This window comes from Chinchilla lanigera, unplaced genomic scaffold (genome assembly GCF_000276665.1).
Source record: "Chinchilla lanigera isolate Chin_1 unplaced genomic scaffold, ChiLan1.0 scaffold00033, whole genome shotgun sequence".
In the NCBI taxonomy this organism is placed as follows: Eukaryota; Metazoa; Chordata; class Mammalia; order Rodentia; family Chinchillidae; genus Chinchilla; species Chinchilla lanigera.
Window position 1 is genome coordinate 21,871,068 of NW_004955434.1, and position 24,933 is coordinate 21,896,000.

General features: G+C 44.6%; 1 protein-coding gene across 1 annotated transcript in view; it reads right to left on the reverse strand.

Annotated features, from left to right (window-relative positions):
* Positions 1–251: 251 nt before the first annotated feature.
* Positions 252–24,933, reverse strand: part of Slc24a2 (solute carrier family 24 (sodium/potassium/calcium exchanger), member 2) — a gene marked incomplete at its 5' end in the record, with an annotated part of 219,807 nt that continues 195,125 nt past the window's right edge. The window contains 4 exon segments of the mRNA XM_013516390.1: positions 252–2,273; positions 7,500–7,666; positions 11,237–11,326; positions 19,403–19,546. Of these exon segments, the coding sequence (XP_013371844.1) occupies positions 2,024–2,273; positions 7,500–7,666; positions 11,237–11,326; positions 19,403–19,546 (651 nt within the window). The 3' untranslated portion in view covers positions 252–2,023.

The following is a 24,933-nucleotide window of genomic DNA, read 5'->3' on the forward strand; positions in this document are numbered from 1 at the left end:
CTTCCTGCTGTGGCCGTGCCCTGCAGCGGGAGCTGAGGGTTCGTGGAAGGAGAAATGGCCTAGGTCTGGGGCTTTAGGGCTCTTGGTGTTCATCTGTGAGTCCTGCCTCCCGGCTTCCTATATTAAGAAGAATGTGGGGGCTGGGGATTTAGCTCAGCGGCAAAAGCGCCTGCCTGGCAAGCGCAAGGTCGTGAGTTCGGTTCCCGGTCCCGGAGAAAAACCAAAAACCAAAAAAAAAAAAAAAGAAGAATGTGCTCGTCACACAATCAGAGCAGGCAGAGCTGACTGGAGGCGTGGACACACTGGTGAAGCCCCCACACGTGTGTGTGTGGTAGGTGCCCACTTAGATGCGGGTGGGTGTGCAGCCGTGGGTCATCCTCTGTTCATTTGGGAGAAATGAAAGGTTTTACATATTATTTCATCAATTTAGTTTGTTCCCCCCATGCCCTTCCAGTTTTATTTTCCACTGAAGTAGACCTGAGAAATAATGCAAAGTGTCAAATAGAACTTGAGGGCACTGAATGAGAAGGTCCCATGTAAAGCCGAGCAAAATTAAGAAATCAAAACTTTGGGGTAGTTGGCTTGAAACCAGTACAATGAAGCTATGGAATACAGTCTTTAGGGGACTCTAAAAGCACAGCGTGTCCCAGCTAGGCTTCTCACGGGAGGAGAGACACAGGTGTTGCTTGGGCTCTAACCAAATCCTTCAGCAGGACTCAGAAACCTTCGGGTGCACCAAGGACTGTCTTTGCAGACATCTCTAAACGGTCTCCATCCAAGCAGTACGGATTACAGCTAATTTAGATCTATTGGGGATAATGATTCTTAGACACGGAAGCCCTTGATGACCACACTGGAAAATGCTTTATGGAGCTGCTCCCACATTCCCTGTAGGTCTGGCTGAGCACCTCACCTGGATGGTGTTCGTCTCACACCTCTAGGCTCTTCTGGCAGGCGCTGGGCTAAACGTGAGCCCTTAGCTTCAAAACACACCTAAAGGATGTCCCAGCTAAAACCGCCCTCCTTTTGATGACAATGGGATATGTGTTGGAACAATATAGGTCCAGTTTATATAATTTTGCTGTCCTAGAAAAGCACTAATTTGGTTTGCAGTCATATTTTCTGCTTGCATGCTGGGGCAATATATGAAAAAAACCAAAACAACCCAATCCTCATCGCCACCTCCCCAAACTAATATCAATCCAGTCTGGGTTTTACCTCTGTCTGTCCTAAATACTGGTGAGGGGGTCGAGTCAGCGCACCCCAGTGTGTGCGTGGGGGCAGATAGTCTTCCCTGTTTGGCTTGTGGGAACATTTTGGAGGGCTCAACTCAGGGTCCCTATAGTCTCTCTACTAAGCCCTCCTCCCCGCAAACTATTTCCCTAAACCACCCACCTTACTAGGCAGGATCCCAGTAAAGTCCAAGGTAGGCCAAAGGTCATAGCAGTGCCACCTCTATTTGTTGATATCGTGATTTCACCTCTTCCAATTATGAGGTAAAGCCCAGACTGAAGGTTGATGCCCCTTGTCAAATAGGTACTATAAATATACTAGAGCTATCCCTGAAAAGATGCATTTGTACTTATATATATATATATAATTTTATATATAGTTCTCTTTCTTTGTGTACAGTTATATATTAATCTATAGGGATGGAAGGAGAGGCATAGTACAGGAGCAGGCAGGACTTGTGTGCTCACGTGTGTCTATGTATACCATGTATATCTTATGTGTGTCTGTAGACTCGGACCTTGTTCGCATCACTGCAATGGATGTACCTCCGACCAGCGAGGAGTACCTGTCAGTGGTGAGTGGGAGAAGCCCCCGACTGGTGGTTCCCTGTGTGTCTTGCACAGAGTCATTTCAGCAGGCGGGGTGAGTCCGTCCCTCCTCCAGTCCACCCGAGAGGGGTGCCTGGCACCCAGGGCTCTGTGCCAGCTGCTTCTCCTCAAGCGGTCAAAGAGCCCAGCGCCTGGAGAGGGAGGGGCCGTCCATGCTGTTGGTTCAAGACAGGGCTTCTCTGCTAGATGGAGACGGGGCACACGAGAATTCTGTCTTCGAGGAGGACGCTGACCACCAGGAACACAAAGTACAGGCCGAACATGATGAAGCCCAGCACTTTGTTCATCCGCCATTTGCAGAGGGCGATGGAGAGGATGACGAAGAGCAGCATGATGAACAGGAGGACGATGGCGCAGAAGAGGCCATTGCTGCTGACAGCCACGGGCTGGAGCCTGTGGATGACGGTGTACAGGAGCCAGGGCAGCGGCAGCCTGCGAGGGGCAGAGAGGCGCGGTTAGGTGTGTTAAGAAATGGGGTATATCTCGGCACTTCAGAAGGGGGTCGTGTTGGGCTCGCTGAGACGTCAGTGTGCAGCTGGCCCAGGAAACTGGCAGGTGAACTTCGAAAAGCTTTTTCCCGGCCAAGCTGGTGAGAACAGAGAACTTGTTCTGTCACAGAACGACACCAAAGACCGACTGCTGCAGGCAGCCTCTGAATTTCATGACATCATGTTTTGTTTCCTTCCTATGGAGACGAAAACGTTCTAGGCACCAGAAAGGTGAGCGCGAGGACTTAAAAGTGGGCTATGATTTTCCAGCGGTACACACTGGGTATGCAGATTGATGGGTTTCATTTTGCCTGATTCACATATGGACATAACAGACCGTGATCGTTTTCCTCCCCATCAGGGCTTTAACTCCCTCTCCTCTGAAGATTCCCTCTTTGGGGGGATTTCACTCCGTATATTTACAAGGTGAGGAGAGGAGAAGATAAATGGACGAAGGTATAGAAATGAATGGTGAAAACGTAAAAAATTGTTTTAAAAACAGAGACAGAGAATAACTGATTTAATTAACAATCTATGGATTTTTTTTTTTTTTGGTACTGGAAATCGAACTCAGGACTTTGCACTTGCCAGGTAGGTGCTTGTGCCACTGAACTATATCCCTGGTCTTAATTAACAATCTAAAAACAAGTAAAATTACATGATGATGATCCAATATTGCAGTGTGATGTTTATTCTGGAAAAAGATGTTGACAATCTTTTGATGAAAAGAATTTTCTTCTGAAAGAATTGTAGTGTGTTTTAAACCTTATTTTGCATTTTTATACCTGTTACCTCCCTTTTCATCAGACTTTTAATATCTGACAACATCTTTTGTTTCATATTCTGAAACACATCAGGAAAGCTAATTGCCAGGAATGCTGTGAGAGCGGGACTCTCTGGGAGACGAATCAGCATTCCTAAGGCATCAAGTGCACGGGGTCTCCAGGGGGTCTGGTGAAGTACAGCCGGCTCTACCCAGTAGGCCTAATGATGGAATTCTGCCTGGGAGGAGAGGATGGACTTTTGGATGGGCTTCTGCATGGGTGAGGGAGGTTCAGTTTTGACCTGGGCTCAGGGGTGTGGAAGAGGAGGTACCCTTTTGAAACTCGGAGTTCTCAAAAAGCAAGTAAGCTGTGAGAAAAATAATAAGGCTGAAAGGGCCAGTGAGTTTACACATCTGTCTCCTCTGCTGGATAGAGGAGAACCCACACACGGTGGATCTTTGCATTCAAGCAGAACCCACACGCGGTGGATCTTTGCGTTCCCAGGCCTGGCACATGCAGGCTTCCATTTAGGTGCATATGTTAACCCAGACAAAGCTGAAGTCATTGAAGTAACAGCCTCAGGGCCATCAGTACCGGTCTAAAGCCTGGCCCACCAAAGCCTGGCCAGCAGGCACCTCTTCAATGACCACTGTTGGGCTGCAGATGGAACAGGTGTAATTCCAGTTTTGGGCAGGAGGGGGCAGTCCTGGAAGCCTGGTTCGGCAATGGAAAGTCAGAACCGGGATTGGGGGTGCGGGCAGGAGGGGTGGTGAGACAGCATCGAGAACCATCACTAGGGACTCGTCCCATGCAACACTTCTTCCATACTTTCACATCTCAGGAAGAGAAAGACCCCAACCATTTTACCATTATTGGGATATTATTGGGATACGCTGTAGCTGGGATATTGGGTATCTTGGCAGGCCCACGTTTTGAAGCTCGGTCAGCGGGTTGTGGTGCCCCTGGGAGTGTGTGGCACCTTGAGGAGGCGGGCAGGTGCGGAAGAAGTGAGGTCACTGGGCACGCGCCTCTGGCGGGGATGTTGGGACCCTGGCCCCTTCCTCTCTCTGTGTTTGCTGTTAGGCCACCATGAGCAGGTCTCCCGCATGAGCTACTGTGCCAGCACAGGTCCAAGCAACAGGGACGCGTGCCCGTGTGCGCACACCTCTGAAGCCGTGAGCCAGAGTAAGTGTTTTCTCCATTGATTTTCTCAGTTATTTGTCACAGGGAAAGAAAGCCGCGCGCACACACACACACGCACACGCACACACCCACACACACCTGATTCTAATGAAGTTGAGGCTGACGGCATTTCAGTTAGTTTGTAAAAACCCTTTTGGAGGGGAACGACATTTTTCATGCCTTTTGATCTATCAATTTTATCATCAGTGATCAAACATGAAGTGCACACATAACTTTATTCAGGAAAATGCTCATTTATTTTGAGTAGTAAAAAGTTGGGATCTCATAATTTCTAATGATAGGGAACTAGTTAAGTAGTGAGTAAGCCAATGGAATACTACGTGCCTATTTAAAATCACAAATGTGTAGCGATTCAGGAAAATACTCATGATATAATTTTAAATGCAGGCTTTACTTATTTTTTATTGCAGTGCTGGGCATCAAACCTTGTGCCTTGCATATAATTTTAAATTTGAAAGAATTTATATAAAGTGTAATTTCAATGATGTAAAATATATACATATTTAAAAGGGTGGTAGATTATCATTGATCTTTATATATATATTTTCTAAATATTTTGTATTAATCTGATGAGCAGAAAGAAAATGCTGGCGGAGCTACAGAAATTTTACACTTGACATTGGCAGTGGTGTCAGTATATTAGAGATGACATCATAAGTTCCTATAAATTCTTGGGAAAGAAGTTTTTGGAAAGGAAATATGCAAAATACATCAATAACCATTAACACTTTCCTTTCTTTTTTCTTTTTGGTACTGGGAATTGAACTCAGGACCTCGTGCCTGCCAGGCAGGCACTTGTGCCTTTGAGCTACATCCCCAGCCCAGAATTTTCAAAATATTTAATCCATTAGTAATGCTTACAGGAATTTATCTGAGTAAAATAACTAAGGGAGAAAGTTTTTTAGAATAAAGGTGTATATCAAAATAACAATAGCAGAAAATTAAAAATAAAATTCTAGTAAAGGATAATGTTTACACTGAAAACAATAGGATACAATATTTGAAGCCATAAAATAATTTGAGAGCTATAAAATACTTAAAATGCTTTATATGATTTACTAATAGTACCTCTTTGTACCAGGTATATATGGCTTGAAGGTAGAAAAAATAAGCCTAGTGTGGTGGTGCGTGCTTGTAATCCCATCACTCTGTAAGGCTGAGGCAGGAGGATGGTGAGCTTGAGGTCAGCCTGGGCAGTTTAGTGCCTTTGAAAGGCCCTGTCTCAAAATAAGAAAGGGTCGGGGCTATACAACTTAGTGAGAAGGCTCTGGGTTCAATTCCGGTAAAAAGAAAAAAAAAAAAATGGAAAAAATAAGAGCTCTCTTAGAGGAAAAAAATGAATATTCACTAAGAAAACTATGAAACATTTGGAAGAGAAAATAAAAAATGCTTTGGGGAGTAGGATTAAGGATGATTTTTCTTTAAACTTTCATTTGCTGCTAGAATAGATGTACCATTTAAGAACAATCAACTAAGAGCATATTGCAACTCACTAGGATCCTATTTTTCAAATTCATGACAAATATGTCTAACAATATTTTCTTATTTTTTTTTCTTTTTGAGACAGGGTCTCGCTATGTAGTTCAGTCTGGCTTTGAGCTCACTTTGTAACCCAGGCTGGTCTCGAACTTGCAACGATCCTCCTGCCTCAGCCTCCTGAGTGCTGGGATTACAGGTGTGCCCTACCACACCCGGCCTCTAACAATATTTTCAATTTTTCTTAGCTTATAGGATTTTCACTTTTTTAACTTCAGAACATTTTCCTCTCCTCATCCTCCTTCTTTTTTGTTTTAACAAGTGATTGATCATTATGCATTCTAAATGCATAAGCAGTAGAGCTAAGAAACACAGTTTGTGCTACAACAACTTCCTTGAAAATATACACTTTCAAGGCCTTCGTTTAGTCGTCCATTCACCCAGGCACCCATCCATTCCACAAGCATTTCTCAGGCCACTGTCAGGCATTATGTATCAGGCTTTGGTGGCTCCTGCCCTTCGTGAGTTCCCGAGTTAGCAGGGAGACAGGGCTGTAGCAACGGTGTGATCTGTGGAGTCTACAGGCACGAGAGCCCTCCAGTCAGGCACGGATCAGAGAAGTCAGGATTGCAGCTCACACTGGAAAGATAGGTCAGCGTTTCCCGGCAGACCAGCAGGGAGGGCTCTTCAGTGAGAGGGGCCAGCAAAGGAAGGAAGAAGCCCCAGGAGAAGCCTCCCGGGAGGGGCACACAGTGGGCGCTCAGAGCTGGGTTTTACACACAGATAATGTGGCTAACGGCACAGACTCTCCTCAGTTCCCAACCTCCCACCTCGTTTTCTAGTTTTATGAATTCTGTGCCCTCAGGATCCACATCTGAGAAACGTAGGTGCTAATATACACTTCATATGATTGTTATGCTGCTTACGTGGGTAAAAGTGTACATACGGTATATATGGTAGACATTATATGAAGTTATATACACATATATAGTAATGAATAGGTAAAAGACAAAACAATACTAAGATGTTCGATGATAAAGTAGATGCAGTTCATTGGCTTTGCACACTGAGGTGTCACGAGCCCTGTTCTGTTGGGAGTTACAGGGTGACACCCTCTGTCTTGCTTTCTGAGGGGACTGACATTCAGGATGACTTGTCAGTTTCCATTTACTCTTGACAAATTAGGTGAAGTGGAGAGAGAACATCCCTCCCAGTCTGGCTCACTCCAGATACTATAATTCATATTGGGAATTCCAATTTATTTAATCTCAGGAGAAGATCTTGTGTTTCAACTTTCAAAAACCTAGTATATCTTTAGTGTCATACATAATCCCAAGAACTGCCAGTGTTTTCCAAGGAAGGAAACAATACTTGTTTTGGGCTTATGTTTGTCCAGTTTTGCCTTAAAACCCAAATCTCACCCAAAGCTGGTCAGGATATTAATTACAATATGGAAAAATTATCACGAATCTACTACCAGAGCATCTCAGTCTGGCCTGAATGTCGAATATTCATAACATGTGGTGAATGCAGGTATGTAAGCGAAATTTCCACAAAGTATTTTCTAAAACATATATTCCATACTCAGGTATGTGTTTCTGGCTACATAGGGATGAATTAGTCTTTAGGTTTTAGGCCCCGAGGTCCCGGTCATATCTTACAGCCTCTAGGAAGATGACGACAGTGATAGAGCTAGTGTACAGTTTTATAGATTTATCTCTACTCACCCTACAGTGATGTCGAAAATGTTGCTTCCAACAGAGCTGGACACGGCCATGTCCCCCAACCCCTTCCGGGCTACTATGACACTGGTAATAAGGTCAGGGATGGAGGTCCCGGCAGCCAGGATGGTCAGACCCATGATCTCTTCACTGATGCCAATGGTCTCGCCAACCTGTGTCACAACGGGCAAACATGGGTGTTGGATGTCACAAAACCATTAGAGCACAAACATGTCAATGCAGCCCCCTTTCAGTGAGTTCCTCCTGCGTGTTCTGCTAAATTCTGAGATGATAAAGATTAATAAGCCACAATCATTGCCGTGGAGGAATTCATATTTTTATGACATTCAGACCCAAGAAATTAGCAATGTTCATCTGAGGATTAAATAGATCATTGAAAATGAAAACCAAAAAGAACTGTAGAGGATTCTTTAGAGTTATGAAAGTCAACTGGCCTTTGAACTTAGGGACCAGCCCCTGACAGTGACACCTAATCTGGGCACAGATCTGCTCTTCAATTTACCATCAAAGGTTAAAAACTGACCCATTGTCCCCATTTTCCTTAATATTTCCTATGGTCTGAACCACGCTTGAACACTATTAGCCTCTGCCATTTCCATGGGAAACAGGATTTGGGGAGCATTCAGGTCTGATAATATAAAACTCTTATTAAAACAGTTGCAGAAAGGCAACAACCAGAGAAGCAGCGAACTTGGCCCAAAGTCTGGGTTTTTTAATTATTGAGAACTTGACCTACTGGTAACAGTTCCATTGTACAATGTCTTTGATCCTAGCTTTTTAAATTTGTAAAGTGGGGATAATAATACCTACCTTGTAAAATGATTGTGGGTAATTTGTATGAAGTCCTTTATAAACAGTGTATCATTACTGAGAAGTGAAGGGGGATGCAGCAGTTATATTTCTTTTTCATTTTTTCTTCTTTAGACTAATGAGTTCTGCTTGGAGGACTGGTCTAGCCTCACATACAAGTTTTTCTGTTCTTTTGAGTAAGTTGTTCATCTTGCTGGGACTTTACAAAGCTTTATGTATTTTCTGGTGCTGATGAACTGCAGTTCTGAAAATCTTTAAGATAAAGCTTTCTCTTGATTTCTATCAGCCTACTTGATGACACCCCGAGGTTTACTTTTTTGCGGGGGATAACTTAAAGGTTTTGGGGAATTACTGAAATAGCATGTAAGGATAAAGGAACTAGGGACTAGAATACATTCATTCCCAAATCTCTTTTATTTTTTGATCTGTAAGTTATAGCTTGGTTCCTCCTAGCCTAAAAACACAGGAGATGACTTTAATTTGATGGTCATGTCTGGTCCAGAGCCTGGTGTCCTGGTGAGGTTACCCTGTCCTCATGGCCACAGACTCAGCCTCCCATTAGAGAGCAAGCTCTGTGCAAGCAGGACCCTCGCCTTGGTCACCGTGTGCCCCTTATTTGCAGAGCATAGCCGGGTGTACGGCAGGCTCTGAATACCTATTTGCTGAGTGAACAAATCAATCTTCATACATAGGTGATTTCCCAGCATGGTTTTCACTGATCCTCCTGGAACAAGTTACATAAGAGTTTTGTACCAGCAAGCCGTACCATGAGCAAAACTTTCTCCTCAATGTTTTATGTTTTTGGCTAAATTCAGAAGAAAATGTCAAGGACTGTGAAGATGATGACTAAATGATTGCCACCCTATGGAAGTTCCAGTTTATTTAACACATTTTTAATAATTTAAGTTCTTATAGGAATCATCTGTATTTATAGTGTAAATGCCACTGTACAGAAAAGGGAAGAAATCGAAGAGAAGAAGTGTGGTTAAAAACTGGTTTGGGACGCAGACGTCCTGGTGCAAATTCTAACGTGTCCCTCCAGTACAAGGGAACTGCGTTCCCTGCCTCCCAGCTTTCCCCATCTGTAAAATGAGGACAATAATATCCACTCAGAGTCATCATGATGATCACATGTGGTGATACTTACAGAGCAAATAGCACAGTGCCAGGCTTAAAGTAACTGATTGATAAGTATCAGCTAGTACAACTCAGACATTACTCCTTTCCTTTGCCAATGGTCAGATTAGCAGCCATGGTTCTGGCGTTTGGGACAAAAGCTGGTTTACTGGGGCCAAGTCACAACGTGAGAAGGCACAGGAATGATGAATAAATTCATTACACGTTAATCCCTGACGAATCTGTGCGGCTACTGAGACTCTGTCACTGAAAGAGAACTAGTCTTTTAAAGCCTGCATGAAGCCCCTGTCACCGCATTGACTTTGGAAGCGTCAGGGGAAAAATCAAGGGCACAGAGATAGGGCCGTGGCCTGATCAGATAGCGTCGTTGTTACAGCTTGGGTCTGGAATGCTTCCTGCGTTGAAGGCTTAGTCCCACGCCGGTGACAGTATCCAAAGGCGGAGGAAGCCTTCAGGAGGCAGGGCCTCGTGGCAGGCAGTGAGGCCAGTGGGGTGCGCTCTTGCAGGGGAGGTTGGGCCCTAGCTTCTCCTCTTTCTCTCTGTGCTCCTGGCCACTATGAGGTACGCAGTTGTGCTCTGCCACATACTCCCCACCATGATGTTCTCCTCCCCACAGGCCCAAAGCGATGGGACCAAGCAGCCATGGACCTCTGAAACTGTGAACCAAACAAACCTTTCTTTCCTATAAGTGCATTATCTCAGGTACTACGCCACAGTGATAGAGAACAAACATACAGATTTTCTATGCTTTCTTCTGAAAGTTTGATAGTTTTGGCTTTTATATTTAGAAATACCTACTTTAATTTTTGAGCATGATATGAGGTAAAGATCTAAATTAGTTTATTTTGGCATATGGAAATTGAATTATTTCAGCAACATTTCTTGAAGAGTCTACCCACATATGTTCTTGGTATATATTTCCTTACTTCAAGTTGCTACATCTTATTCATGTTAACAAGTGTAATCATTTAAGGGTGATATTAAACAAAGGCTGTAAGTGGGCAGTGTGGAACTTATGGAGTATACAGTAAAGAATAAAAGTATAGATTTGGAGTTGCAGAGACTCTGCTATTCTGCTATTCATTTCCTCTGAGGTCATGGGCAATTTCAAGCTTAACTCCTTTATCTGGACAATACAGGTAACAGTAGTACCTGCTTCATAGAGTTTGAATCTAGGTACAGGGTTAATGACAAGAGTATAAAGTCAAAGAGATATAAGTTGCCCACATGTAGTACACATTCAATTAACATGGTTATTGCTGTGATGTCATTCCTCATATTTTTCAATGGCTATTACTAAGATCATAAGCTGTTATGATTGGTTTTGAGTTTAAAGTGGTAAGAATGAAATATATCATTACGTATATAAACTGAAGCTCTAGGAAGACACCATTTTGTTTCTATGTCTTTTCCTGAGACCAGTTCTGAAAGGCTGGTGAGAGTAACGGTTTGTCCAGGATAAAGTTTACGCTATCAGGCAGGCAAAGCAATATTTGTTCCATGCTTGGGTTGGCCTGGGTTCGGACTACGGAGGATGAGAAGCAGTCAGGCTTGCCTTCCTACAGATGGCTTTCCAGTGGCTCTGCTGGTGTGAGTCCAGGCTGCAGGGAAAGGCCTGAAGAGAGTGAAAAGACCTGGAAACTCAGGAAAGTTCTGTTCTCTAGTGGGTAAGTTGTCTGTGACACATCCAGTGTTGTTATGACAGTTTCACAAAGCAAACACATTGATGAACCACTCGGCAGCCACGCTTAGAGAAGAACCAGTCTAAGTCTTACCTGGTGTGCCCACCAGACCATCAGGTAAGAGAATACTGCAATCCAAGTGATGGAACCAAAGAACGTGATCGGAAAAAACTTCCTCGATGACTGAAAGACAAGCAGAAGAGGTTAGTACCATCTACTGTGATCTGACAGTTGAAAACTAAAACCACCCACTGGAACCATTTTGCCTGTATTTCCTGTGTGTTGGTAGGATTAATAATCCAAAGGCCCCTCCCACCCCTGATTGTGTGGGGCAGTAAAATTCTCTCTTGGAAATGTGAAATTGGTAGGAGCTGAATGATCATAATGCTGGTTCCTGGGCTGGAAGTCTCGTAAAGAGAGTAACTATTAGTTCCTGCAGGTAGATGCTCAGAGAGCAACTGCTCCTGTCCTTTCTAAGGCCTGTTACTCAGCTTCTTTGACATTCTGTTAACTTCAATCTTAGTCTTCCCCTCCTTCCTTTAGCTTGTTTCCAAGTCCATCAGAATCATAGTCCATTGCTTGAAAACCACTGTAAACCATGTCCTAATAATCCGTCGCCAGAAACCCTAGGGGATTAATTATATTGAACAGGAATGGGAAGGATTTAGAAACAGAAATTACAGTCACATGAATTACCAGGAAAGCCACACAGATGAAGCTGCCACCACAGCTTCTATAGTTTTGGGGTGATGCCTGGTCTCCAGGACCTTGGGACCACACATGCCACAATGGCAGACAGAGTGGACAGAGGCAGATATGCCCAACTGGCCTGCTCTTGCCTGGGCATGGGGAAAGGGTAGGGGCGGGCCAGCGATTGTCCCTGGGAATGTTTTCTTTCCTACCACACCACAAAATATCCAATTCTTTTTTGCACATTGAGCCGTGTACAATCTCAGGCTTACACTGTGAATACCTTTGTTTCCTAGGAATATCAACCAAAAAATGAGACACTCAAAATGCAGTGTTTTTGATTTTGAAACTTTCCACACTGAGAAATAATCCCAGTTTTTATTTTGATAATCCCATTCAGCTATGTTAGAAATGAAAATGAGTTGGCCCAGATAAAAGTAATCTCAGTTGGCTGAAGGGCTGACCTGGGCAGTCACGTGGAACACTGTCTGCCATGGCCTGCGAGAGCTTCAGTAGGAAGAAAGATAAAACCTGTGCACGGTAATCTTTTGAATGATGAAGAACAGTTACTACTGCTGCAAGCCAGGCTTACACTCTCTCTGCTGATTTCAGTCTCAGTGAAGGTTTCTATTATCATTCACGCAGTTCTTAAATGTCACAATAATAATGTGTCTCTTTCAATGATTGCTGATGTTTGACCCATTCACTAGCTAGGATGTCTTGAAGACCAAGTGGGCTTAAATAAATTGAAGGGTATCAGGCCACAGTGAGTACCCAAAACCTAACCCTGAAATGTGTACTTGTGCTTCTTTCCTTTCTTTGAAGGCAAATGTTTCAGACAAGGACTCAGGCGAAACACAGAAAAAAGTCAGCTTTTCAAAGTGGGGACTAAAATCTTCACTTCTGAAAGTAAATTTCTTTAAAGCTGGGAGTTCATCTGGATTCGAGGGACCAGATTCCCCAAGCCAGCGCTAAGAACCAGGTAAAACTTTTAGCTGCTTGGAGTTTCCAGGTTTTTCCTCTGGTCATGAGTCATTGTCGTAGGATCCTAAGTGCAACAAGGATCGCGCAGGGCCATGCTCGCGCTCTGTTACGGGGAGGTGCGGGTCCGCTTGCTGTGTGGGGCCACACGACTTGAACATCACCTGGTGCTCGAGTGTGAGCATGATGTGAAGGGAGTGCAGAGTGCACCGCACCGCGCGGCGTCTGCCCTAATGTCCCGGAGTCTGCGCAGCTTGCTCACTCTCCAGGTTAGCTCACTTCACAGCTGCGTAGCTATGATTTCTCTTTCATGGTTAACTTTTTACCTTTGTCTGTTCATTGAGATGACTTCTCAAGCCAGAATCAGATAATTGGCCTTCTATCTCACCTGGAAAATACCGCCACTAAACTATAGAACATTCCTGCCCAAAAGGTAGAAAGCAAGGTATCAGGCTAAAGATGTAAGGAAACTAAATTTAAATCAGCCTATTTGTGAAAAACTCTTCAATATTTGATGCTCATGTTTCTTAGCCAAGAAACTGATTAGCAATTAACAGGCATCAAAAAAGTACCTAATTTTTAATTAGAGGATCATTAATAAAAGGCTAAATTTTCTTTATGGATTTCAGGATTTTCATTATAAACTAGGGGTGGACAAAGGCAGTGCATCTACTCTGTACCCAGATCTTGAACTAGAGATAAAGTGCAAACCGAGGCCTGTCTGGCTTTATAGGACAAGCTCCTAGCATGTATGGTTACACTGACTCTTCTCTAAGGAAAAATAAGGCCAGTAATGCCCAAAATACACCCAGGCACAGACATAATGATAATCATCATCATAATACTAGGCTGTGCTGTGAATGTCAGAAAATAAAAAAAGCACCAGGGAACTAGAGACTAGCATTCCAGCTGTATGGCCATCTGCCTTCCCCAACCTCCCATATAATTCCTGCTTCGGAAGCTTCAGCCCCGCCCCCCCATGCGTCAGCAGTTTGGCTAAGTGTTTCCCCATCAAACTATCTTACCACGTCCAACCTCACAGCCCGTGCAATTTTGTCTTCCATTTTTTCCCTGGAATATCTCCCTTACTTAGACTCTATGATTTTATTCCAGACACCAGTGCTCCATAGCACCTGTACAGTTATTTAGTTACCAGTATCATTGGCCCTGGGAGCCAAGGTCTAGCACATCAATTCATGGTTAGCGATGGTGGCGATGCTGACATCTGTTGGGATAGGCCTTGTACTAATTAGCAAATATGCAAATTGGTCCATGTGCTGTCCATTTTGTTTCCAGTGTGATGGTTCACTTGTACAATTGATCGCTAATGTGCTCACTAGAAGCTTTCGGTATATCAGACTGCTACTGGCTTGGTTTGAAAAAAGTTGCCGGACATTAGCTAGCTGCACAAATTGGCCATATCCTTAGTGACTTAAATTCAGCAAATATTCATGAAGCATCTACTCTGTGCAAAGTTCCAAAGTGTACATTTTGCTTTTTGGGCAGAAGAGGGATCTCACTATGCCACCTGGGTTGGCCTTGAATTGTGATCCTGCTGCTTCGTTCTCTGGGATTACAGATATGTACCACCATACCTGGATGAAGTACACACGTTTAACAAAGTTTCCCTACAATCCTGTTAACATTGAAAGTGTAGTGCGTGGGTTAACACCACTGGTTTGAAAGCTCTGTTCACAAGTTACCAGGGATGTGCCCTTAGACACAGGATTTATAAGTCCTTTCAGCTTTGGTTTCTTCATTTGAAAAACAGAGAAAGTATCAAAATCTAATTGTTCTGAAGATTTAAAATGTCTAACAAAGTCCTGGCACGTGTCCATGGTTTGCATCTCGATGCCCCCTGGGAGCCGTGTGCACTCATCTGCGGGGCTTTGGGGAGGTGACTGGATTACAGAGTTCAGAGCTGACATGCGATGAGGAGGTGGGGTCTGGTGGAAGAGGCGGGCCACCGGGGCCCGGGAAGATTTATGTCCCGCCCCGGCTCCTCTCCTCACTCTCTGCTTCTTGGGCCACGCTGTGAGCAACTCTCTGCCATGTGCCTGTACCATGCCACCCTGCGTTTGAGCTCGCTGATTATGGACTGAAACCTCTACAAACTGAGTCAAAATAAACTTCTCCTTCAGGTTGTGGGTGTTGGATTTTGTCCCAGGAAGGTAACTAAGACCCAGATAAGAAGGACTCAGATAAAAACTGTAACTATTGTTAGACAATATTATCCCCATTTTAAAGAGATGAGAAAACTGACACTCGGGGAGGTGAGGGTGACTGTGGACACCCGGTCTGGAGTCTTGGCTTTGCCGCTTCCCAGTGAAGTGTGCCTGGGCAGCAAGCAGTGAACCTCTCCGGGTTATAACCATCTCATTCTTGCTGTGACCGTGCTCGGCTCCGAGCAAACAATACCTACTCAGTGACTGAGCAAAGGACAGACGTGGCAAATACCTCGCTGAGCTCTCAGGTTCCTGCTAGCTCCAAGGGTTTCCGTAGCTCATTAGATGCCTTCCTGCTTTATAAGAACACTCATTCTAGCCTGTGAACGAAGATAACTTCTGGGGCCCTTATTTCATTATTTTCAGCTTTCAATGAAGATATGTTTCTCACTAAGGTTTACATTTTAGTTCTTCTACTTTCAAAACAAAGCCATTACTTTAAGAAATTAAATATGAAGCTCATATTAATCATCGGAACTAAAATTATGTACGATCCAATAAACAGTGCTATATAATTTGCATATAAATGAAGTGATAATAAAACAAGTGGGAGTACTATTTACTGTGAAACTAGAAGTACACAAGCATGTTTCCCTGTAATTATTGTGAAGGTTTTAGACATTCGTCTCCATGAACAATTAAAAATCTACTGAGGAGATAGAGCCTCTGGGCCCTGAGGAGTAGCTGATGTCTACAGTCAGTACTGTTCTTCTCTCTCTTTCCTCTGCCTGGATATCTTCTCAGAGACCTATGGTAGGATGGCAAAAGTGGCCACCATACTTTGCTGCTCCTCCCATGAGAGGGGAGGTCTACTTCTCCTCACCTTCGTTCTGGGCTGGCTTCAACGAGCTGCTATGATCAGTAGACTGTGGTGGAAACGACAGTACGCAAATTGCAAAGTAGGTCCCACAAGAACATCGTAGTTTTCAATCTTGCAGCTCTTGGCACTTTTCCATCCTGTGACTAAGTCCAGGTAGTCTGCTCAAGGGTTAGAGGCCGCGTGGAGCAGAGTATAGCGGTTCTAGCTGGGAGAGCCCTCTGCTAATCATTCCCCAGCAGAACCGTTTGGCTGAGCCTAACCCCAAATTCCAATTTACAGGATTATGGACTAAAACAGGCATATTGTTTCAAGCCAGCAAGCCTAGGCTGGTGTTACACAGCAAAAGACAATTAACTTGAAATCAAGTCTAACGCAACACTTTGGGACCAAACACGATCAGGAAGGGTCTTAACGGCTTTTGTACCAGTGGCGAAGTTTCTTCGTTTGGCGTATCGTGCGTATCGAAGGTGCACATATCATTTGTCTTCCAAACTGGTATGCTTTGCACATAAGCCGAGACTCTCCTGGGCAAGCTGGCCAACCTGGGTGTGTGGTCACTTTAAGTTTGCAATATTGTATCGGTAGTTAGTTCTCTTGGTATTTATCACAGAATGTCGTGGAGGGAACAGAGTATATGGATCTTCCAATCCTTTACTCACAGTAGAGGAAAAAGGTGGTCCAGGATGGAGAAGTGCTTTTTTCCAAGCTTGCACAGCTTATAAATTAGGGAAAAACCACGGTAATCAATTGATAGAATGTGGTAGTCAGGAGACTTGGGTTCAAGTCCAGTTCCTTTTACTGATATAGAAGTACAATCTTGTCTTGTAGTTGTACGTGGGCATACTTTGTTTTCTCTATTAAACTTAAGGCTCCTTAAGTTTAAGAGATAGAAAGAGATAGAAAGAGATAGAAAGAGATCTTAAGAGATAGAAATTGTGAATTCTGTGTCTTTATATCTCCCTGAGGGCCCAAGTCCCAGTACTTAGCATATAATACATTTTCAGTAAGTATTTGCTGAGGAAATTTTTAAAACAACCAAATATTCTTTCTGGGACTCTCACTTCTGCTTGAAACAGCAGGTAGTATACTCAGAAAATGGCAGAAAAAGTCCGGTCCGCCCTGTGGCTGGCTCTTGGGGGAGCCATGCGGGAAAGTCCCGGTGGTCAGCCTACCCCACTGCAGGGCTGGCCTGCGAGCGGAGCTGTGCGGGGAGCAACAGGGCAGTGGTGCTGCGGAGGGGAGCACCGTGTGCCCTTGGTATTACAGAATCAGCCACAACAGCTGACATGATGCGGATAACTACTGTTCTGGTTGATTTCTGTTTGTTTTCCAGGAACTGTTGTTTGGGAGCCTTGATTTTGTCACTTAGCTTCTTTGATCTTTTAGCTCAAGAGAGGACGATCACTTTACTAGCCTGTCCTCCAAGGGTCTTACCCAGGGCCGAGGACCCAGGCCCTTGAGCTATTTGTACCTTCCTCCCACTCTCCTGACTGCCTCGCTGGCCCTGTGCTGACCTTCTCTTGTCAGCCAGGCAGCTCTCTCTCCGCTGGGCCACATGGCACTAGACCTTCGGTGGGTAAGAATACAGTTCTGGGGCAAACAAGTGTTGGGCTAAACAGCACAGAAGTGGGACACATAGAGACAGGGATAGAGATGGAGATAGAGATAGAGGCAGAGAGAGATAGAAATAGGAGAGAGAGAGAATGAGATTTTAGAAAGGCAGACATGGAAGTCAAGTGGGAGGGGAGAGCCACATAGAGAGCTATTTGGTTGTGGGGTTTTCAGCAAGCCTGGCCTTTGCACGGAGCAGATGTGCTGCACTTGTATTCTGAACAAAGAAACCCAAATATTGTCTTAATTTAGCCATACCTTATAAGAAGATCTCTAATTTTGAGAGTTCTTCCCTAAGCAGGTCCTTTCTTTTTTTATTTTTTAAAATTTTAAAATTTTTTATTTTTTGCAGGTCCTTTCCTGGTGTCTAAATGGCTCTCCACCTGGATGATTATTTATCTATAGGACAGGCAAACGGGATGTGATTTTTCTCCTTTTTTTTTTTTTTTCCAAAATAAGGATGTAGGATCATCTGTGGACTCCTGAAGGTTTATGTTAAATTATGGTGGATATTATCATAGCATTCTATTCCAAATGTTTTTTGAAATGATTTCTTTTCAGATGTCCAATCCTTGGTTATCAGGAAGTATGAAGAGAAGTCACTTGGTCAGACCTAGGACTGAATCTCGCTCCATCCTCTAGAAAGTGAGCTGGTATAAGTCACCTAAGTTCTTTGTACCTAAGTTTCTTTCTACTTACGCCAGTAGTAGATATACTCATGCGTTAGGTATTTCCTGAGATCCTCCAGTATAGCTTATTGAAAATACCTGGTGTGGAATCTGACGTGTGGCAGTCCTTGCTTCTGCTGAGTAAGTGCACATGTGTAGCACCGTCCTGAAAAGTAGAGTTATTTCTCCCTTTGCTCTCGTCAGCTCTTTTACCTCCTGCATAAGAACTACTGTGTGGTTCTGCAACCCAGTTCCACAGCACCAGCAGGGGGCGATCTCTTGTTTAATCTACATTCAGAATGTATTTTGCTGATTGTAGGGTGGTATTGTGTTCATAGCACCTGGGCTTAACAAGGGCAAATAGTACTGATTGTGGGAGAGATAATACAGCAGGGAGAAGATAAGACATATAGGCATTTTCACTACACAAGTGCATTTCTTTAAGTTAATTTTTCAATTAAGGGAATAATCCATATATATACCAAAAGAAAATTCAAGGAAAAGTGATTTGTCCTCCTATTTAGACCTTCAGTTGCTCTTCTCGAGACAGTCACTGTGGTAGTTTTAAAATGTGGTTGCAAATTCTTCGATATTCTCCCCACCAACATAGTCATGTGCTGTGTGACATGATGTATTCTATGTAAACTTTCCCTCTCTGCTTTAATCATGACAGACTCATGGCTGCTTTGGCCAGTAGAGCAGAGTAAAGTGACTCCATGAAATATCTCACACTGGAACATCAAGACCATGCAGCCTCTTCCTTTTTCCACTGGAAGGCTCACTCTTGGAACAAGGACCTCTTATGTAGGACATCAGACAATCCTGAGGACACCATGCTGTGAGGAAGCCCAAATCACATGAAGAGGCCACACAGAGGCACAGCAGTAAACAAGCCCAGCTTATGAATCAATATCATTCTTGCCTGGGCTCTGAACCCTCCAGACGGCTGTAGCTTCAGCAATGAGTCACTCCCGGCCTTTCAAGTCTTCCCAGCTGAGGTCCCAAGCATTGCAGGATCACCCATATCCAATGTATTCTCCTCCACTTGCTATCTACAGGATCCATGGTTGGTTCACACCGGATAGGCAGTTTGTTATGCAGTTTGATAGCCTGGACAACCAGTAGGACCATGTGTCCACAGAAGTTTCAAGCATATATAAGAATGCACAGGTTTCCTTGTCGCCGGCCCCCTTCCCTTTACACAGACAGGAGCACACTATGCTAGGGAGTCAGACTTTTACAAGAAACCTGTTCCTTTACTTACAGGCTTGCGAACATCAGGTAAGGTGATCCAGAGAGGAAACACTATGGGGAGGACGATCAGGAATGTGACCTGCTTGCGGGTGTTGGAAGGCCAAGCCAGGCTGAGGGGCTGGTCGTCGTCCTCCTCAGCTGTCTCTGTGGCCTGCTGCAGAATGAGAGAACACACATAGCATGCACAGTGAAGACAGTGACACAAGCCAAGTAGGAAAATCACCGGGCAGGACCTGCAAGCCCCAGACACAGCAGGACCTTTCCTGAGCCGTACAGCTGCTTCATAACATGCTTTCAGGGTAATAAGAGATGCCTATCCGCCATGTCAGGAGCCCAGGACCAAGGGGTGAACCGCCCCGCTCGGAGGACTGAAAAATTTTCTCTCCTTGAACACTCTTATCAACTGATTATTCAACATGGGCTATAGCTGCTATTCATGAACTTATGAGAAATTGTGTCTGCAGAGCAACAGAGAGAAGCCCCTGTCTCCTTCCTCCTGCTCCCTGAGGACTGTGCCAGGGGATTTGGAATTCTTGGGAGGAAGAGCGCCGATGAAACAGAAACTTTCTTTCCTTTCTTATTTGTAGAGCACTAATTTTCAGCAGGAAAGTGAAAAAATCACCTCAGAAACAATTCTGTAATACTCTGGAGAGGGCTCTACTCCCTCCGTCTGGTCCAGGAATAAATTCAATGATTTTTTTTTTTTTTGAGTGGGTATGTGTTTTTAACCTGCTTTATCAGCTTGCTGAATTTTAAACTATTTTACTTGCAGCCAAAGGCTTATTATGCAAAAACACCTTCCTCAATCCTCAGAGAAGCAGATGGCTGGAGCTGAACAAGACACGGACCTGTGCAGGGCCCCTGAGTCAGGGTGTAACTTCCCAGTCTGACTTGGCAGCATGCAGCCAGGGTTTTATTTGCCAGCCACTACGGTTGGAAGGTTCTGCAGTCCCAGAGCTAGAAGAGACAGAAGCCGGCTCTGGGCCCGGCAGGACGACCATTAGCCTGTCAGACGGGCCCTCTGAGCCTCCAGACAGCACCGCAGACACCATCAATCACCCCCTTCCCTGCTTGTTTAAAAATGAAAGTACAGCAGCAGGACAGAACATCAGATCTAAAAATATCAACAGGAACCTTTCCACCGAGGCTTCCTTTTGAGAGCATGGAAACAGCCTGCGCAGGCTTCAGGAATCGCCTGTCCCCGGCCACTTTTGCTTCCAGCATCACGCTGTCCGTTCGGCAGCAGTGACCCTTCCGGCAACTGCGTCCCAGCGGGGGTAGCAGTAGCGGGGGCAGAGGTCAGATGGTGAAGGTCAGGGCTGGAGGGGGGCGTGACTTCCGGCACTGCTGTCTTTGGCAAACCTAGGAGCTGACAGAAGGATCTGCAGCGGTCCACGCGTCACCCGCCTTCATCTCTCTCCCGGAGTTAGGAGTTACGATAAAAATAGTAACAGGAGTGAGAAAGGGGTCTGAGGCCGTAATGAAAACGGCCGGGAATAAGAAGTTCTTCTTCTTCTTTTTTTTTTTTTAATTTTAAAGAGAAAAAAAATAACAAAATAACAACAAAGACAAAAACAACACAAAAACAATAAAAACAATACAAAATTTCAAAACAAGATGACAGAGATTAACAATGGCTGTTATATTACATATTGTTATCTTCAACGAAGTTGCTCAGATTACTAGAGGTAAGAATGTAAGATGATCAAACCATTAGAGAGAATAAAAAATAATAAAAAAAAAAACTAGAAATGATTCAGAGAAGTTCTTTTGTTTTGAGCGTGCGTGTCCTCGGCAGGGTAAAAGAGCTGATAAACTGCAAATATGAGGAAAGTTAGAGGATTAGATGAACAAGAAGAATTAGGAGGGTGGCACAGAGTATTTCGTTCCCCTGGGTCCTCATGGAGCGCACGCCTCATACGCCCCGGCCCTCTGTGAATGCAGTGCACATGCGAATCCATCCTGTCTTCCCTCCAGCTGGAGGGCTCCCATCCCTGAGGGAAGCGTGGGTGTGTGCAGGCTCTGGTCCTTGTTCCAGGCACCTCCACCTCCTCGGAGGAGAAGCTACAGAGAAAACCATTCGTTCCCTCTGGGCCCACTTGCCTCCCAAGGTGTCAGCTGGATACAGGAATAATCTATGTGTCACGGGCCGATGAGGGTTAGGGAGACAGGTGTGTTTTAACAGTTCCCTTCCAGATATGATATGATCTCCTGGCTCAAGTGAATCACTCCCCACGGCCACCTCCACAGATGAGCCGGAAATGGGCATAAGGGAGTTGAGGTGCTGCAACATTCCTACCAAGCACCCTGTCTCACATGCAGAGGTGGTTTTATTCCGGAGATTCCCCACTTCCCCGAAGATCCAGCCAGCCGACCTGATGAGCCATGGGGCTCCTTGCCTTCCGAGGTGGCCTCTGTCTCCCTGCTCTGTCCCCTCTGCCACCCATAATCTAGCAACTTTTCTGTAAACTCTAAGCTAACCTTTTTTGAGGAAAAAAAAAGAACAAACAAAACACCAACCAAAAACAAAAACAAAGGCAACTCTTCATGACTCATATCATTTTAATGACATCAACAGATGGTGACATTTCATCAATAACCCTTCTGCTTATAACCTACAGATTAGCTCTTTTCCCATCTGCCGAAGTCACCAGGCAGGCAGTGCCACTAGCGAATAGCAGAAAATAATTGTCTGTTTAGATGCACAAGCTCTAAACACACTACTGTCCCATGCAAACAATTAGCTAGATTGTAAGGCTTCCAAAAGTTGCACTTGAGGTGGCTGCTGCTAGGGCAGAAACGGACTAAGAGAAGAGACACGTCGTGGACCATGCAAACAGTCTCTCTGTGGGGGCTTCTCTGTCAGGAAGTACCGGAGCCTAAAATCCTGGGGTGAATGTAAGCGCTGCCCAAAGAGCAAGGCTGTCAGCATACTTTGGGAGAAATGCCCTTTGTGTGTTTGCCAAGTCAATTCTCGCTCTGCTCAATGGGCAACAGTTTGCCAGCTGGTTAGAGAAGCAAAAGAAAAAAAACATCGTTCCAAGTTGAGGGCCCGCTTTGCCTTTGCTTAGGCTGGGAATGCCAATGTGTTCGTTAGTCTCAAGCCCAGGAAAGAGGCTACCGAGGTTTGGGTGATGATTTTCCAATTTTTCCCAGAGTTGTGGCATGCTGGCTTTGACCTCCCAAAAACTCATCCTTACCTCCTGCAGCTTCGGAAGAGTGCCCATTGAAAACAAAATAAAGCAAATTGGAGCGGGCTAAATACAGCTATGATACAGAAACAATTCAAATGACCTTGAGATAAGGGTTTAAAATGGTTTGATATCTGCCGGGGTCCCTGCAGAAGCCCTGGAATTACGCAAAAAGCCAGGGACAACTGCTTCACGGTTGTGTCCTCTCTGGTATGGGGAATCAGATGAAAATCATGATTCTAGGTTTTCACGGGGTGGGTGGTGCGCTGGTGTCAAACCTTACGGCATGGTGGGAGGGGCCGGTGGCAGAGAATCAGCAGTCCTGCTTGTGCCCAGGCTGTGCTTCTTGGCCAGCCACATCAGCATCCACAAGCCTTCACTGGTCACCTTTAGGTGCAAAGCCATCTGCTGAATTCTGGGACTCTTGCTTTCAAGGGGTCTTGGATTTAAAATGGGAAACAAAACACAGGACTCTAAATAGTTCACTACTGATCCACATTCAGGGGTGCTGGCAGGTTATATGGAGATACACTTCCAGTGGTTCTCCAATGTCTTTTTTTTTTTTTTTTTTTTGAGGAGTAAAGACTTATTTTGGCTTTCAGTTAGCAGAGGGTTCAGCCCATAGTCTACTGGCTACAAGGCAGGGTGGCATGGCAGACGGGCATCACAGAGGGGAAACAGTCCATGGTGTGGCAGGCAGGAGGCAGCAAGCAGCAGCAGACTCCCCATCTGTTTCTGCCTGTTATGGACTGAATTGATTCTCTCAAATATATGTTAGAACCCTAACCCCTGGCCCTTCAGAACGTGACTATATCTGGAGATAGTGTCCTAAAGGGGTGATTAAATTTAAGTGAGGACATCAGGGTGGATTCCAGTCCAGTCTGAGTGCTGTCCTTATAAGAAGTGGAGATGAGGACACACAGAGAGAAGCCAAGGGTCACAGAAGTGCGCAGCACAGAGAAAGGCCACATGAGGATGAGGACACAGCAAGAATACAGACATCTGCAAATCAAGAAGAAAGGCCTCAGAGGAAACGACGCTTGATAACACCTTGGAGTTTAAGCCTTTAGAATGTGAGAAAATAAATTGTGTTCTGAAGCCACCTAATCTGTGGTGTTTTGTGATGGTGGTTGAGCAAACAAATGTACTGCTGTTCTGTGTAGTAATCCGAATTTGCACTTTTACCCACTCCTGGAAGGAAGACTTTATTTTTTAGGCTTCCCTGTGATGAGGTGTGGCCACATAGCTAGGATCTGGCCGGAGGGATGTAATCAGAGGTATCCACAACTCCCATGATGTATCTTTAAAGGGTGAGGGGGCATCCTGGGAGTCATTTTGGCTGGTGAATGAACAACCATCTTGATCACGAGGCAGAGAGGCAGTACACAAGAATCTGAGATAATGACACCCATCATGAAGAGGTCTTCTAGTCTGGTCTAGTCTGGTCTGGAATTCTTATATGGACTTAGACCGAAAATTCTACTTACTCAGCTGCTATTATTTTGGTTTCTCACCTTGGAGCCTTTTTATAAGTGATCTAGTATTCTTTTTATGAGGACTTAGGGGAGAATTCTCACATTTTAGCATCAAGAAAAGATATGCTTCCTCTGAGAAACATTAGAGTAATCTCACATCTGTAATTTTAGCACTCTGGAAGGCAGAGGCAGGAGGACTGAGAGTTTGAGCCAAGGCTAGGCAATTTATTGACTTAGCGAGACCCCTTTTCAAAATAAAAATAAAAACAGGCTGGGATGTAGCTCTGTGTGAAGGCCCTGAGCTCAACTCCAGTACCCTCAAAATAAAAAAATCTCAGAAACAGTGAATCGGGTTCTATTCTATTTTTGCTTTGTTCCATAGGGATTTTAGAGCAAATTTTTAAATACCTACAAAGACAGAAGAGAATAGTTCCAGACGTCAGACAGCATCTCCTGGGAGGTCTCTGAACCGATCAACTTGGTTTTGTTTCTTATTTATCTATGGTAGTGAGTGGAGGGGTAGCAAGCAGCCTGTCCCATGATAGCCTACTATCCAGAGCTCTTCCTCAGCTTGTTTACATGCACATCTTATGCTCTTTTCTCATACCTATGTGGATGGCTCATCCCAGAAAAAGCACTTGGCTCTCCAGTGGAGGTCCCTGAGCTGCATTCACTAGTCCAGAGTTTGTTCCTGAAGTCAGAAACCTATTTGAAGTTGGAAGCAACTCAATTTCTTTTTTTTGTCTGTGGGCAGTCCTGGGTGAGATTCCAGTGGGAGGGTAAGCCCACTTCAACCCACCCTCTTCTATCAGAGAATTAACATGAAAACCCAGGAGGCATCCAAAAGCAGGCCATCTCCAAGTTCAGTTTTATCT